This window comes from Nycticebus coucang, chromosome 5 (assembly GCF_027406575.1).
Source record: "Nycticebus coucang isolate mNycCou1 chromosome 5, mNycCou1.pri, whole genome shotgun sequence".
Classification (NCBI taxonomy): Eukaryota; Metazoa; Chordata; class Mammalia; order Primates; family Lorisidae; genus Nycticebus; species Nycticebus coucang.
This window is the reverse complement of record NC_069784.1, coordinates 27,576,941-27,593,684: the sequence shown is the minus strand read 5'-3', so window position 1 is coordinate 27,593,684 and position 16,744 is coordinate 27,576,941. Positions and strand designations below refer to the sequence as shown.

Genomic DNA, 16,744 nt, shown 5'->3' with positions numbered 1-16,744 from the left:
CTTTTAAATTAAAAAAAAAAAAAATAATAAACCAGCTGGTATATTTTCACAGCATCTGGATTTATTTATGGTACAAAGCCATAGAATTCTAGTATTATTACTCCTTTCCCACCCTGGCAGAGAATAAACATGAATTCAGAAGCACAGTGGAGTGAAAACAAAGAGAGGAGAGAGAAAAGGCAGCAGAGAAAGACAGAAAAGGTGAATACAGAGCTACAGAAGTGTTTATTGAGCATGCTACAGAGGTAAGCAGAGTACACACAAAATGAAATTAAACAACCATCAAACCTCCCAACTTTGTTAGAAAATTAATTTTTAATTGTGCCGCTTTCAAACTATACTGAATTTTACATTTCTAAAGATGTAAAAACTCAACTAATAGAAAATATACATGACCATTCTGTCTACATAGATAACAGAATCTATGAATCTTGAAACTAAGTACATCAATTTCAAAAAGTATTGGTCATTTAAACAGAATCAACAATTCAGATTGACAAGAACTGTTCAAATTAATTTGACCTGTAGATTCTGAGCCATGTTTTTATTAAAGTCAGATCTATTCCTAAATACAAAATATTTTGAAGATTTATTAAAACTGAATATTACAATGCAAGGTAAATTAAGACTAAAGGCACATAAACTTTGGTCCCACCTGGTTGTCAGTTTTAGAAAACTGCCACAAAATTAATCTTCCTGCAAATTTCCGCAGTACACTTTCTTTATCCTTGAAAAATACATGCACCAGTTCCTGAACTAGCTAGACCAGTCTGCACATGCTCAGAAATCCACAACCATATTCCAAATCTTAATTACAAACTAAGGATGGCAATATATATTTAAATGCACATAAGTCATGTCAACTTCAAAAACATCTACGAAAAATATTCAGCCACAAACAAGACATTACTTAGTGCTGACATTTATATGATACGTCCCACAAGAGTGTGTACAAAAAGGTTAAGGTTCCACAATGCTTTCCACATAGGGCTCAAACTTACAGAAATCACTTCGTTGTCTTAAGAAATTAATACTCTGCATCTTGTTAATTTTAACTAATGCCTACATTCATAACTGAATCTAGACCAGAATTGTGAGATACAAAAGGCCAATGTTTTTTAAAGCAATAAAGCCTAAGGTAGTAAAACCTAAAAATGCTGCTTTATTCTTTCAGTATCATGTATCTTATTTGATTAAATAGAAAATAATATGACAAGTCACTAATTCAAAAAAAGTTCCAAGCAGGAGAAACAAAAACTTAACCTTTTTACACACCCCTGCCTAAACATATTTTAATTCCCATGTAACAATGTGCCCTAGACAACCAATTCCTTTTTTCTAGTAAATGCACATAAGCAACACTAGTTTTCCTTTTTAAGGCACGTATGTCAACTAAGTTGAAAAAAGAAAGCAAAATTAAACTGAAATTTTAAACAGACAATAAAAATGGCTTCCCTATAGAACAGATGAAATATAGCAGTTAATAACTCTGCCTTTACATATGCCATTTCATTTCATAACCAAGGAATGATAACAGCATGGGAAAAGAAAGAAAAAAAAAAACTAACATAAAATCAAACTCTGGTCCCCACTTTTCTGAACAGTCAATAGGTGATGACACCAAACAATGTGATTCACCCACAGTCTTCATCTCCCCGTTTTTAAATTGTTGACTTGGAGAAAGACACTCTCAGATGATGGTTTTCACCAAGGTTATAATTATGAAGATCAATCAAGGCCTGGATAGCTTCTTCCACTGTTGCCATCTGAAGAAGAGCCATTTTGTGATCTCTTCTGAAACAAAATTATGAAATTAGATACTTCATAAAAACTAGGAAGGGCTCTTTAAATAACTTGAATTCTGCCCATTCCAGAATCAAAAATTTCCATAAACAAAAAGAATAAAAACTACTTGAAGAAAACTTTTTATTTCTATCAAATCACTACTTTAAAGACAAAGAAGCTTGCTTACTGAAAAAACTTAAATGCTTTCACAGTGCCCCCAGTGTTAGCAAACAGTGTTCGTAGATCTTCTTCTGCTACTGAAGGACTAGGAAAATTGGATGGGGAAAAAAGTAAAGATTAATAATAAATTTTATATTTTATTAAAATAAAATGTATATCCTTAACAAACTCCAGCTTAAATACTTACGGGATATTAGATAGGTGAAGGGTTGCAGAAGGAGGAAAAATGTTCTGAAAATTTTTGGATCCAGGTTTCTTAAAACGATGCAATGGGGAATTACCAAAATCTTTTGTTAGCCCTTGATCATCAAGGCCCTCTCGAGGTAGTTGTACAGTCTGATGTTTAGAGAGAGTAACACGAATAATTTTTCCATACATTTTCTGTCCATTAAGATGATTCATGGCTATCAAAAAAAAAAAAAATGCCTATTAATAAACCACATCAAAGTTCAAAACGAAAATAATTCTTATTTTAAAATAACTTAAAATCTGATTTTATGATTTTAAAATAAATCATAAATTTAGCACAGCCAATGGTGACAAGACTTCAATTCCATTTTCACTTGCACTAGACAAGACATTTTGGCAAAAAAGCCAGCTTCTTTCAAAGAATGAAATCCAGATACTTAACTACCCAAGAAAGAAATTTAAGTCATTTTCCTTTTTTCCCCCTTTTCCACATCCTAATTGCTAAGTCCAGGATATTCCTTCTCCTAATTATTGCTCAAATTCATGTTCTCTCCATGTCTCCACATTTTACTACATTTTAATCTGGATAATTCGATGGGTATCCTCATTTGTCTTCCTGTTAGATATTTCTCTGTTTCTCTCCACTCTATTCTCAGACATTTGGTGACCTCTATAAATTACAAATCTTATCATGCCATCACCCTTAATGTCAAAATCTACCGTTCCTTAAAATTACTTATACCTTTGCCAGTCTGGCCCTTATACAAGTTGAGTATCCCTAATCCAAAAATCCAAAATCTGAAATTCTCCAAAATCTAAAAACTTCTGGAGTGCCAACACGATGCTTAAGGAAATGCTCACTGAAACATTTTGGATTTTGGATTTTCACATTTGGGCAATAATGCAAGTATTCTGAAACACTTCTGGACCCAACCATTTCAAACTAGTGATCCTTAAACCTATATATAATTGCCAGCTTCTTTGAACATATATATTTGTCAATGATATGCAGTATCAATCACTGTGCTTGCTAGTGCTAGAAATGAAGTGGTAAGACAAGAAACCATTCCAGTCCTCACAGAATTTATGGTACCTTAGTACTATACTCCTTGTTCTTTGTGGTCCAGCTATACAAAACATAATATCCTGACACTAAGTGCTAGTTTTTCTTAACTTGTATTCTTGTGCACATGATGTTCTAGTTATAACAATTTCCTATGTCCTTTACTTTCCCTTTTAGTCTACTCATCCTTCAAAAGTCACTTCCAAGAAGGCCTTTCCTCTGTAAAGATTCAGAACCTCACTAGATATTTGCCATACCATTTTTTAAGATCATCACAATTTATTATCATTATCTATTATATTCCTCTTCAGACTATAAAGTACATGGAGATAAGAATTATTGTCTCTACCCCAGCACACGGTGCCCTGCATGAACAGAGAATATTACGTGGTTACCTTTTGAGATAGACTGCACTATTTTTAAACTAAATGAACTGATCTGCTATTTTTTTTTTTATTATTAAATCATAGCTGTGTACATTAATGCAATCATGGGGCACCATACACTGGTTTTATAGACCGTTTGACACATTTTCATCACACGGGTTAACATAGCCTTCCTGGCATTAACTATTTTCTTAGTTACTGTGTTAAGACATTTATATTCTACATTTACTAAGTTTCACATGTACCCTTGTAAGATGCACCACACGTGTAATCCCACCAATCACCCTCCCTCCGCCCATCCCCCCCTTCCCCTTCCCCATATTTTTAGGTTATAACTGGGTTATAGCTTTCTTGTGAAAGCCATAAATTAGTTTCATAGTAGGGCTGAGTACATTGGATACTTTAGAAAGTTTATGTTTTATTCATCAGTCACAACAACTAAAAAAGACCTTTTCTAGTAAGTCATATATTTTTGGCTAAATTGAAAATCTAAATGATCATAATAAAACTGAACGAAAGTATTGAAGTATTAACAGCAGAGAGGTACAGATAATTTGGAAGAGTAAGGAACTGAGAACAGAAACTACTCTCCAAGAAGTCTAATATAATAATTAGTATACTATGGTACACACTCTGACACAGAAGATACCAAGAATTTGTTCAATCAATAAATCCTGTCATACTTACATGTATAAAATAAGCCTATTAAATATAAAACAAATCTATGCTGTGGAAGTATGAAATATGAACAGGAAAAAAAATTAAATTCTTCTTTTACTTAACAACTTCCCTAATTTGTAAAAACAAGTTTACTCTTCCTGATTGTCATTGCAATGGTATATAACAGTTTTCTCTCAGATTTTCAACTGAGGCTAACAGGAAAAAAAAAATTCATCCTTCAGGCTTACATCTTCTCTCACTAGTTTCTTACAATGCATTTCACATACACTTATAAATTAATACATTTATAAAACCAATTTTTAATTATGTACAGTGATAGTACATAAAATCCTTTTATAATAAAACTATTGAATTATAAAACACTTTAAAAGTCCTATTAATTCTACTGTTTCAAGTGAACAAGCTTCTATGATAATGTGCTGTACCTCAGACAAAATGTATTACAAAGTATGAGTTTGGGAACAAAGTAGTATAATGAAAGGAGACTAAGATTGCCTGAAGAAAGCTGTCCCAATAAAAAGACTACACAAACAGCTGAGCTTTGCGATAATGAAGGGCAGGAATAAAAAAAACAATAAAAAGTCCTAGGCCTATCAAGTATATTCTGAAAAAATGGATAATAAAGGAATGAGATTAAAATAAAGGAAAATTACCAAACAGCTACCTCAGGAAGTGGCCAGGTAATGAGAAAGAGTCAAGTCAGCTGACTGCTGACAAAAAGATCTGAAGCAATTTAAAGGAGAAGGAAAGGAAAGACAGGCAATTAGAACACCACAGTTTTTAAGTTTAAAAAAATTTTTTGTCAAAAATCACAATGACTAAACGAAATAAAGCATTGATTTTCAATGAATTGAGCTTTAAAACAATGGGAATCTTATATTTTGAAGTTTACTATTCCAATAAACATGACATAAATGGACAAAGCAATGATAAAGGAGGAAAAAGTTAATGTTGCATAGAATGGCATTTTCAGTTGGATATAATTTTTTACCTTTACCATAATCTGTCTCAGAAGAAATTATTACTCAATAATGAAAATTTAAAAGACAGCAAGAAAGGTACAGATGTAGAACTAAAGCTAGATCAATAGTTCTCCCCTTTATAATTCAAAACATTATTTGTACCACACTCTTTTCTTTATCTTTACAGATACTTGTCTATTACTAGACTTTTCAAAAAACTCAACTTCTGGCTTTGTTTTCTCTCTCAATTGTCCTCTACACCATTGATTTCTAGTCCTATCTTTAGCATCTCCTTCCCTTGGATTTATGCTGTTTTCTTCAAGTTAGAACTTTCTTTCCAAAGACCTCTTCTATTGTACCACACGTATCTAATTTGTATATAGTACTTCCACTATCATTAAGTATTTGTAAACTGCCATTAAAATAACCTTTTGACCGATGAATACCAGGCCTTATTTTCAAATTTCCAGTTACGTGGAGATTTTAAATCTTTATTAACTCCAACTGTGCAATAGAGAATGAGGTCTATATAATATATTTACTCTCTGAAATTAACTGAAGCTTGCTTTATTTATGGTTGAGTGATCAGTTTATGAAAATGTTCCATACATACTTTTAAAAAGGTGCTAGATCCATAACTGTTACATGCAGTAACAGAGAATTAGGTTGTATCATTTGTATCTTTGCTGACTTTTTATCTGCTTGACATATAATTCAGAAAGGTGGGGTTGATTTACCACTATGACGGATTTGCTCAGTTCTACCTGAAGCTCTATCCATTTATGATTTATACGTTTTGAGGTTATTTCACTAAGCAAACATACACAGAAAACTGTTGTATCTTCCTAGTAAACTAAATCTTTTATCAATACTTTGGGTCTTAAATTAATAAAATCATGTGAGTTTTCTTTGTTACTATTTGCCCAATATATTCCTTTAACTCTCTTTACTTTCAATCTCTCCATATTCTGTGATTCTATGTTTATTTTAAAGAGCATATAGGGACCTTTTGAAAAATCAAATATATTCCTTTTTGTCATTACTATTGATGCATCAGGTCTTGATTCTATCATAATTTTTATTTTTTCCCTATTTTTCTGCATATCATTTGCTGTTTTCCCCTCCTTCCCTTGTTTGGTTTTGGGGAAAAGATACCTTGAAATCTTTTTTTTTTTTTTTTTTTGTAGAGACAGAGTCTCACTTTATCGCCCTCGGTAGAGTGCCATGGCATCACGCAGCTCACAGCAACCTCCAACTCCTGGGCTGAAGCGATTCTCTTGCCTCAGCCTCCCAAGTAAGCTGGGACTACAGGCGCCCGCCACAACGCCCAGCTATTTTTTGGTTTGCAGTTCAGCTGGGGCTGGGTTTGAACCCGCCACCCTCGTTATATGGGGCCGGTGCCTTACCGACTGAGCCACAGGCGCCGCCTTGAAATCTTTTATGAGACTACAATGCCTCATTTTTTTTTTTTGGGTGGCACCTGTGGCTCAGTCGGTAAGGTGCCGGCGCCATATACTGAGGGTGGCGGGTTCAAACCCGGCCCCGGCAGAACTACAACAAAAAAATAGCCAGGTGTTGTGGCGGGCGCCTGTAGTCCCAGCTACTTGGGAGGCTGAGGCAAGAGAATCACTTAAGCCCAGGAGTTGGAGGTTGCTGTGAGCTATGCGATGCCATGGCACTCTATCTAGGGCCGTAAAGTGAAACTCTGTCTCTACAAAAAAAAAAAAAAAAAAAAAAAGAGACTACAATGCCTCAAAGTGTGACTTGTTACTAAATTACTTATGATAATGGAAGTGAATATATACATATACTTAAAAACTGCTCAAATACCGTAACACCAGACTAATATGATTTCCATTCATTTATAGAACACTTTGATAAGATATAATTTAGGTGAAGATTTGTTATGAACAAGAACTCAGTAAGTTTACTATTGAGATGGCAGGGCGGCGCCTGTGGCTCAGTGAGTAGGGCGCCGGCCCCATATGCCGAGGGTGGCGGGTTCAAACCCAGCCCCGGCCAAACTGCAACAAAAAAATAGCCGGGTGCTGTGGCGGTAGTCCCAGCTACTCGGGAGGCTGAGGCAAGAGAATCGCTTAAGCCCAGGAGCTGGAGGTTGCTGTGAGCTGTGTGAGGCCATGGCACTCTACCAAGGGCCATAAAGTGAGACTCTTGTCTCTACAAAAAAAAAAAAAAAAAAAAAAGAGATGGCAGCTGTATCTTAGTATTTAATGAAAAACAAGTATTTTTATAAGCAGTTGGTAAAAACAAATTGTAGAAACTAGACATTTTTACCATCAGTTTTTTGGGTGGGTGGGGGGGACGGGACAGGACATAGTCTCACTCTGTCACCCTCAGTAGAGTGCCATGGCAACAGCTCACAGCAACCTCAAACTCCAGGGCTCAAGCAATTTTCTTACCTCAGCCTCCCAGGTAACTGGAACGACAGGTGCCCACCATAACGCCCGGCTATTTTTAGAGATGGGGTCTAACTTTTGGTTAGGCTGGTCTCGAACCTGAGCTCAAGCTAGCCACCCGCCTCGGGCTCCCAGTCTTAGGATTACAGGCGTGAGCCACCGTGCCTGGCCCCAGTAAACTGTTTTTAAAGATGAGAATTTATAAATTACATTATTCTTAAAATATCCAAATTTTAAAAATTCTATATCAATTAAATAGGCTTATGGCAAAAAGTTTATCTAAGAAACATCTCAATGTTTGCTCTTTAAAAATTCTGGTGTGAAACCATTTAATATAGCCTGTAAAATTTGCAATGATCTCATTCACATTTGAATATTACTCACTATATCTTCTCTTAGTTTCCCTTGCCAATTTCTCATTCTAGTTCTTAAGCATAAAGACATCTGCCTATAACATAAAGCTATGAAAATATCCAAATAGAGTCCCATGAAAACCAAAAAGAATGGCACCAGAGTCCACAAAGAAAAACAGAAAAATGTTAAGTCTCATTTATTTTTCTCAATAGCACACGCTAGTTTTGTGTGAGTTTTGAGTGGAAGTGTACATGTGCGTTTTAAAGGCATAGACGGTATGGATGTATTTTTTTAAGGGTCATACACTTCAAGAAGTAATGAAAAACAGTAAATTATTAGCCACAACATGAAGTCCAAAAATTATAAATCATGCTACTGAGAAGTCAAAACTTTAATAACCTTATCTTATGAAAGTGGGGGTAAAATGATTTAAAAATGTAAGTATTGCAACAAACTGAATTGCGTTCCTCCAAATTCACATGTTGAAGCCCTAACTCCCCAATGTAACTGTATTCAGGAGGTAATTTTAAGGTTAAATGAAATCCTAAGGGTGGAGTTATGATTCAATAGAACTGGTGTCCTTATAGAAGGAGGAAGAGATCTGTCTCACCAAAAAGGTCATGTGAGGACACAATGGAAAAGACAGCTGTTGGTAAATCAAGAGGAAGGCCTATACCAGAAACCAAATCTGTTCACACCTTGATCTGAGATACCTAGCCCCCAAAACTGAGAAAGTAAGTTTTTTGTTGTTTAAGTCACCCAACATGATTATGGCAGCCCAAGCAGACTTCAATTAGAATTAAAAATTAAAATACTCGTATTTAAAATAGTTTTTACATCAAACAAACAATAAAAAACCATTCAGAAGAATTTGGTTTATTTCTAACCCAGGAAATTCTCAACCATGATTCTGCATCCTTTGTATAATTTGTATGAAGGTAATATTTCAAATATTAATGAGAAAAAAATAACATTTAAGAATGCTTTGTTGTCTATGAATCACTATTGCTACCTACAATATCTGTGCAGCAGCACTCTTACATATCTTTCATCTAAAATCGCCATCACCATATAAAAATGGATAGTTTTGTATTGTGTTGGAGTTGCTAAGATTATTGCCAAGAAACAGTAAGTTTAAACTTCTTGTTTGAAATCCAAACTTTTCTATCTAACGAAAATTCAAACTTTTCTGATTCCAAAGGCCAAAGCTGGTCTAGACTATCATGCTGTTCATCTCTTGAGTTTCATATGAATAAAAGCAAAAATACACTAATCCTTACATTAAAAATAAAAACGAATTTCAAAATTAACAATGTAGATATGTAGACATAGTTAGACTGAGGCACCATCATTCCTGAATCTCAAGGAACTGAATTATAAACTATGATCATACTGGTATTTACAGTCAATCACTACTGTGAGTATGTAGTTGTATTCCAGATTTATGTAATTTGACTTTATGTATAAAATCAAATGAGATATTAATTTAATCAAAATCTATTATTTACGTAATGATGAGTGTAACTAAAGTATGAGTGTAACTAAAATCTTAAGGAATCTTAAGATTCCCAAAGGGACTAACAACAGCATTTTTGACACAGGTTTTTCATTCTGTACTTACTATCTTTCAAACTTTCATGTGACACTTTCCATTACTAAGTTTAGCCACTTAAAATAAATGACTTAGGAAGAATTAAAATAACATGCATTAATCAGGAATCTATGGACTATATATGAACAGTAAGCTTCTGTTGCAAGAAACAGCTGGAATGAAAAACACTAAGGAGGATCTTTAATATAAATGTTATTCTTATGTAATAGTTACCACAATTTTGAGCTAAATTCTTTTCTCTTTAGATTGTGTTTGAGAAATGGTAGGAAGACACCATAAACATCAAATACCCAAGTCCATCATGTACAACTATTCATAATAAGATATGAAAGATAAAAAGACATTTTGAGACCAGGCCATTAAAAAAATAAATGATTTCTTACTGATGTAAGGGGTTTATTTTTGTTCACAGATTTTTATCAGGTGTTTGAAATCAGAATTGAAGATATATAGATAAAACAGAGGTTAGTCTTACCAAGTTGTGATTGGTTTCCATCCGCCATCTGTATTAGAGCACTGTCTTTCTTATTGTACAAAATCTTCACACGTTGCACATCTCCATAAACACCTTTTTTGGAGTCACAGAGAGGTAATCCAAAAATAGAATTAATCTTACGTGCAAGTCAACTAAAGATTATCTTTCTGACATATCAATGAAACATTCAGACATCAACATGATCACTCATTCAATCTCATCATTCTCACAAATGAATAAAGAAGATCAAGATTTTGAACAGTGAATTTTGAAAAGAATAATTTTTGATAAACCCTCAAAGCTATGTGAATGATATTAAATTAAAGACCATGCAAAATAAATCAGCATGCATTAAAACAAATTTTGTGTCTATGGAGAGTTTTAAATAGCAAAGAAAAATAGCAAAAGATTTACTATTCAACTTTAAGCCAAAGTGCTAGCTACAAATAAGAATTAAGGTGAAACAAAAATCAAATCAATAATAAAAGTATAGTGCTAACAATAACATACCGAAGAGGGTAAACAGACTTTGGGGCGTAACCATCTTTAGAAGGAGAGAAGAGCAAGCAGCGTAAGACAAGAAGAGAGAAGAGTCGAGGAAGAGCGGAGATGAACAGATCATCCATAACGAAGGGTGGTTCCCGCAGAATGGTGAGGTGGTCATGGATCATGGTTCAAGGCGGTTAATTGGGGCAAGTTGGTCCGAGGAACATTTGTTCAAGCACAGAAGCATGAACATAGGGAATGGAGACAGGGAATGAAGACAAGGACAAGGAAAATAAAGGATAAGACAGGGAAGGGAATGGGTATTTGGGAAAAGACAAGGAAAGGGAAGGTGAACACACAGGGAAAAGGATGAAATGGGGAAGGGAAACAGCAATGCAGAAGAAAAAAATAAGGAATTGGGGAACAAAAAAAAAATAAAATATAGGTCAGTACATAGGAAATGCAGGAATTTGGTCAGAAAAATGGTTGGTTTATGTACTGTACAAGAAAAACTGAGTAAAATGTAGTCATCCAAGACAAATATGGGTAAAGTACATCTATATCAAGAGTAAATTACAGCATTTCATCTCAACATAGGGAAGGAAAGCATGCACAGGAATTTTAAACTTTGAACCTTAACTGCATAAGCATGGCTGGTTATGAAATGCAGGCAAAAGTCTTAAAATAAAAACAAAGACACTCTGATTCAAACATTTTAGCATGCAGAACTGTGAATGATAATAGTATTAAATGATAAAATAAGCATAATGTTCATATTAACAGAGGCCAATTAAAAATGAAACAAATATTCAAATTAGACATCATAAACTGATACATTGAGCTTCCCACATTTCATACCAGCTTTCATAGCAATCAAAATAAAATATACCAGACATAAAATGTACAACTAAAGAAAATAACTAAACAATAAATTTTATTTAACAAGGTGGGGGGGTAAAGTTGAAAAAATATTTTTAGAAGACAATGACTAATAACTGGAAAGAAAAAATTACTAAGAAAGACTGGAAGAGTGCCTCGTCAAGATCTTTGGAAGAACCTTCAAAGAAAAATGTATTAGAGTAGTTCACACAAAATAAGATTTAAAAAAATGCAATGACACATAAGCATGAAATGAACAAGCAAACAATTAGAAAAGGTAAAGAGCAAAACTGTTTTACAGTTACATTTGCAAATTAGATCACATTTGCCCTTGAACAACAAAAAGATAAAAAGCCAAACTATGGTACTTCACCATATTTTTCTTAGGAAAAATAGGTAGTTAAATCAAAAAAATATACATATATAGATATAAAGAGATATGACTGTCTAAAGAAATAAAGTATTACCTAAACAAGTACGTAGATTTTATTCAGAAGTGGAAACATACAGAAAATACTTTGACTTTGACTAATGAATGTACATAAAAAAAGGCAAGTGCAAAATGAAATAAACATGAAAAACTTTCACAAATGAAATGGAGTTACAGAGCAAACATTAGAAATTATTTTACTAACCTCTTCATTTAAATTGCTAACCAACAGGACTGTATTGCCACCAGCTGAGACTCCAGGCATACCCACTCGGCCAGCAGCAGCTGCAGCAGCGGCTGCAGCAGCATTTGGAATGGCCAAAGGACTCAGAGCTCCTGGAACAGCTGCAACAGGAAGCCCTAATTTTAAAATAAAGTATATTTTACGAAATACACACAAGTCGTTTACAAAAAACAACTTAAGCACGATAGCTGCATGGTTTACAGCTGACCACTCCAAATGGCTCCTGAAAGTTAATTATTATGTTTATAAAAAATTATTTGGTGATGGGTAGTAAGAAAAAGTAATTTATTTCAATAAAACCATTAATTATTTAAACTAAGATACATACCTGTATTAGGTTAAAAATTAAATACGCATTACTCCACTTCCTAGGAAAAGCAAACAAAGCATAAAGAATATATTTCCAAGTCTGGGACTTGGGAATTTTACTTCCATGATTTATAATGAGAAGCCAAATGTAAAAAAACAAACAAAAAAACAAACCCAACATAATAATGTATACTTTTTTATCCAACTACCATCTTCTTTATGAAATCACACTGGAAATCAAGTAATTATAACTATGAAACAAATACAGTAAGCCCTTCAGTTCCCAGAGACAAATCACTCTGAACATTATTTAATTCATGCAAATAACCTAAAGAAAATCTTAGCAAAATGTGTTTGCCTCCTTAATTCTACATTTGAGTAGTTATAATAAACACAAGTTTCTCTATAAAGCACAACATTCTCCCATAGAAAGAGAAACTGTTACTATATAACAGACTTTCTTTTCCATGTTTTCTAGTTTCCAGTCTTACTGTTGTCCACCATACCTTCAAGTCATTTATTTTAGATGGAATTCTCTTAGCCCCCTTTATCCAGTTTTCAATTACCAATAAACTAAGAATACTTCCATCCCTTAAATTGTTCCATACCAGTTGATTTCTCAATAAATGTTAGTTCACTAAAGAATGAATTAATTATGTTTTTTTAACCTTCCCATGATAAAGGAAAAACACCCAAACTAAATGAAGTTGATTTCATAACATACCTGGGTAGAACTGGCCCTTACCACTGTCGTTCCATAAGTTCACATATTATTTCTTCTCTCTTTCCAGCCTTCTTGAGCATTTCATAAGCATCTGCTGTTACCTTTGGTTTCAGAGATCTTAATCTTTTAGTCAAATTTTTTATCTTTTTGCTTTATAGAAACTACTATGACCTTTCATTGGCAATATGACTTGCAGCCTTTAATATTCACAATCCTTAACCTAAGTTTTTGACTTACATTTATTTTCTTCTCCAATCTCCTTTTAATCCAGCCATTATGCCTTCTCTTTGAGCACTACATCAGTGAAATGATATGGTTCTCATTTAATATTCTTGGATGAGTTTATTTTACAGCTTTTTTGCCTATACCATTTTTAGGAGCTCCTTTTTTTCTTATTTCTCTGCTTTTCTTTTTTAATACTTTTTTGCTTTGGAAAATTTCGAACAAATACAAAAGTAAAAGGTCTAGAATAACAAACCCCCATGTATGCATCAAACAGGTTTAACAATTAATATCTCAGAAATAAGGATCTAACTTTAAAAGTCTTCAGTCTAGTATTTACTAATGCACCACAGTAGTCTTCAGTGCCTCTTTAGATACACAAGTGTGGAACTTTTCCATCAACTATTCTACTGCATTACTAAACTTTACCATGTTAAGTACTATAGCTCTCATTACACTTCCTAAGTTGTTTCCATTTAACACTAAGTAAGTTCAACTGTTACCAAGTCAAGTATAAAGATATAGTCTTAATTCCTAGGCATACATATACACTGTAATTCTTTCCTTGCATTCCCTTACAAAGTGACCTGCCCACATTTATTTTTAACACTCTTCTTTGGTATTTTCAGATAGCTTTTCCTGAATGCACAGAACATCCAACCTAAGTCTACAACAACCCAATTATTTAATAGTAGTGGAAACTCCAGATGTAGTCATTATACTGTCAAATCATCCTCTTGTTTTCCTGCCTTTAATTAGCTACCATTTAATAGAAAAAGTAACTTAAATTCTGTTACATTCCATAGTCTTTATGAGAGCCACCTGATGGCAAAAAAAAAATAAATAAATAACAAAGAACCAAAACAATGTACCCACTGTGATACATTACATACTGAAAAAAAAAAAAAGTTCAGTACTAAGCCTCATGTTCTCTTTAACAACAAAAATACTGTAATATTAAATTTTTAAAAATCTAAAGATATATGACCCATTCTTTCCCACACAGATAAAAAAAAAAAAAAAAAAAAAATCAAACCAGTTTAAGTTCCATTTTCTTTTCAATTCCAACAAGCAAGAAATAATTCTCAGGGCCCATTACATCAGAAAGACTTAACTGGTAAATTATTATTAATTACCAAAATGAAAATGTCAAAAATCTAACTATGAATATTTACTCTGTACCATCTCTTGACTCTTAACTACCATCTACTAAATACACTATATCTCTTATTTATCTGCTAGAATTGTCTTAAACTTTGTAGCCCACAGTGCAAAAGCTATCAAAACTTTTTGGTTTCAGGGTCTTTTTACACCTCTAAAAATTACTGAGGGCAACAAAAAGTTTTATTTATTTGGGTTATATCTAAAGATATTTATCATTTCAGAAATTCAAACCAAGTCCTTTTTAAGACACAAAAACACACTTTGACATATTCTATCAGTCTTCAGAGTGATGTAGAAAACACCACTGTAGAGAATGAGAGTCAAAGGCAAAAAACATGTTAGTATTATACTAACAGTTCTGACTTTGTACACCTTCTAAGGAGGTTAGGTCTCAGGAACTCCCAAAGATCTCTGAAAAGTATTTAGCAAACCTCTTATCACATAGACATATGCTTTGCACATATGGAGTGCTCAAAAACAACAAAAAAAGTATTTACTTAAGAAAATACTATATGACATACATATATATAAAAAAATACCACTAATACTTCCAAAATTCATATTAGTTTATATTTATGTATTATACAATTATGCAACATGTTTTCATTTGTATTAATATTTAAAAAGAAAGCTGAGTTTATTACATACTGACTTTCAAAATTTAAAGTTCTACGTCACCTAATTACACATGTATCCCTACTGCATCACAAGAAAAATTACTAATTCATAAAATATATTTACAATTATCAATCTCCTTAAATTCAGTATCTAGCTAAACATACCAGCCTGTGGTTAATACTTTTATAAAAAATTGCTTCTTCTGAGACATCTCTACCAATCCAACATTTAATTAATCTAATAAAAATTAGTCACCAAAAAGTTGAAAGGTATTAAAAAACTTACTCAAAAACATTAAAGCCTAACTATTTTTAAAAAACATTTTTTTCTTGCAAGCTGAGTTTTACAATGGAGATAACTTAGTGGTACAGTATTGTTTAGAATATCAAGCCTTACCATGGAAAAGGGGAATTGAGAATTTTAAAAGTAATTACATATTAGTGTCGTAGTCCCAAGAGACATTTTAAAAAGTCCCCCCCTCCAAAATGATGTATTTTAAACCATATTGTGCTTTAATAAACATAAAACTACTCATTTTCTAGTGAGAAAAATTTACCTCTTTCTAATAAAGAGATAATGAAAATCTTACCAAAGTGCAATGTTAGCTGTGAGGACCGCCAATGTCCTTATTTCTGAATGCTAATTCACCGTCTCCTCATTTGTCCATTTACTTCCACCATTCTAGGCCACTATACTATAAAGTCAGGTGATCTACTATGGCCAATGACCCTTCAGAGCCATAGTATGGTGTAAGGGTGTTTTAAGAGATAAGGACAGCAACCATCTGTCCCTAATGCTACTAGTACATATTAATATTTCTCTTCCATATTTCCTGCTCTGGGCTGATATCCTAAAAAAAAACTACTTACACTACCTTTACTCCAGTGATTTAGAACTGTATAGTCTAAGTTTTCCCTGGACTTTTAATGCCTCTGAAGACAAATTCCAAAGTTTTCATTAGCACACACTTCTCTGAAGAATTACTTTGTCAATCAGGTATAATTTTGGGGGGAGTTTAATCTAAATGTTGTTTGCTGCAATAAAAATATAAAAGCCTGGGGGGCGCCTGTGGCTCAGTGAGTAGGGCGCCGGCCCCATATGCCGAGGGTGGCGGGTTCAAACCCAGTCCCAGCCAAACTGCAACAAAAAAATAGCCGGGCGTTGTAGCGGGCGCCTGTAGTCCCAGCTGCTTGGGAGGCTGAGGCAAGAGAATCGCTCTAAGCCCAAGAGTAGAGGTTGCTGTGAGCCGTGTGATGCCACGGCACTCTACCGAGGGCAGTACAGTAAGACTCTGTCTCTACAAAAAAAATATATATATATATATAAAAGCCTACAAATTATTTCACGATGCATTATTTATTTACACCATAATGATAAATTCTGGAAAAGAATTCTGCATTATATTTTTCATTATAAATATTAATTTTCATATGAAACCTGCACATTGTACCCCTTGACTGCACTAATGTACAAGCTATGATTTAACAATAAAAATAATTAAAATAAATAAATATTAATTTTCAGCTCTTAAAGGCAATAAATTTATCATGGCCCCTTTGTAAAA

At 33.5% G+C, this 16,744-nt stretch overlaps 1 protein-coding gene across 5 annotated transcripts in view; it reads right to left on the bottom strand.

The window, feature by feature from the left end:
• Window positions 1-296: 296 nt before the first annotated feature.
• Window positions 297-16,744, bottom strand: part of PTBP2 (polypyrimidine tract binding protein 2) — a 78,672-nt gene continuing 62,224 nt past the window's right edge. For 2 of the 5 annotated variants that reach the window (XM_053591250.1, XM_053591249.1), the window contains exons 9-14: window positions 12,105-12,259; window positions 10,615-10,648; window positions 10,105-10,197; window positions 2,153-2,369; window positions 1,973-2,050; window positions 297-1,794 (exon numbers count right to left, since the gene is read on the bottom strand). In XM_053591250.1, the coding sequence (XP_053447225.1) occupies window positions 1,662-1,794; window positions 1,973-2,050; window positions 2,153-2,369; window positions 10,105-10,197; window positions 10,615-10,648; window positions 12,105-12,259 (710 nt within the window). In that variant the 3' untranslated portion in view covers window positions 297-1,661. The remainder of the gene's footprint in view (window positions 1,795-1,972; window positions 2,051-2,152; window positions 2,370-10,104; window positions 10,198-10,614; window positions 10,649-12,104; window positions 12,260-16,744) is intronic. The other 3 variants (XM_053591245.1, XM_053591247.1, XM_053591248.1) reach the window with 3 other exon arrangements.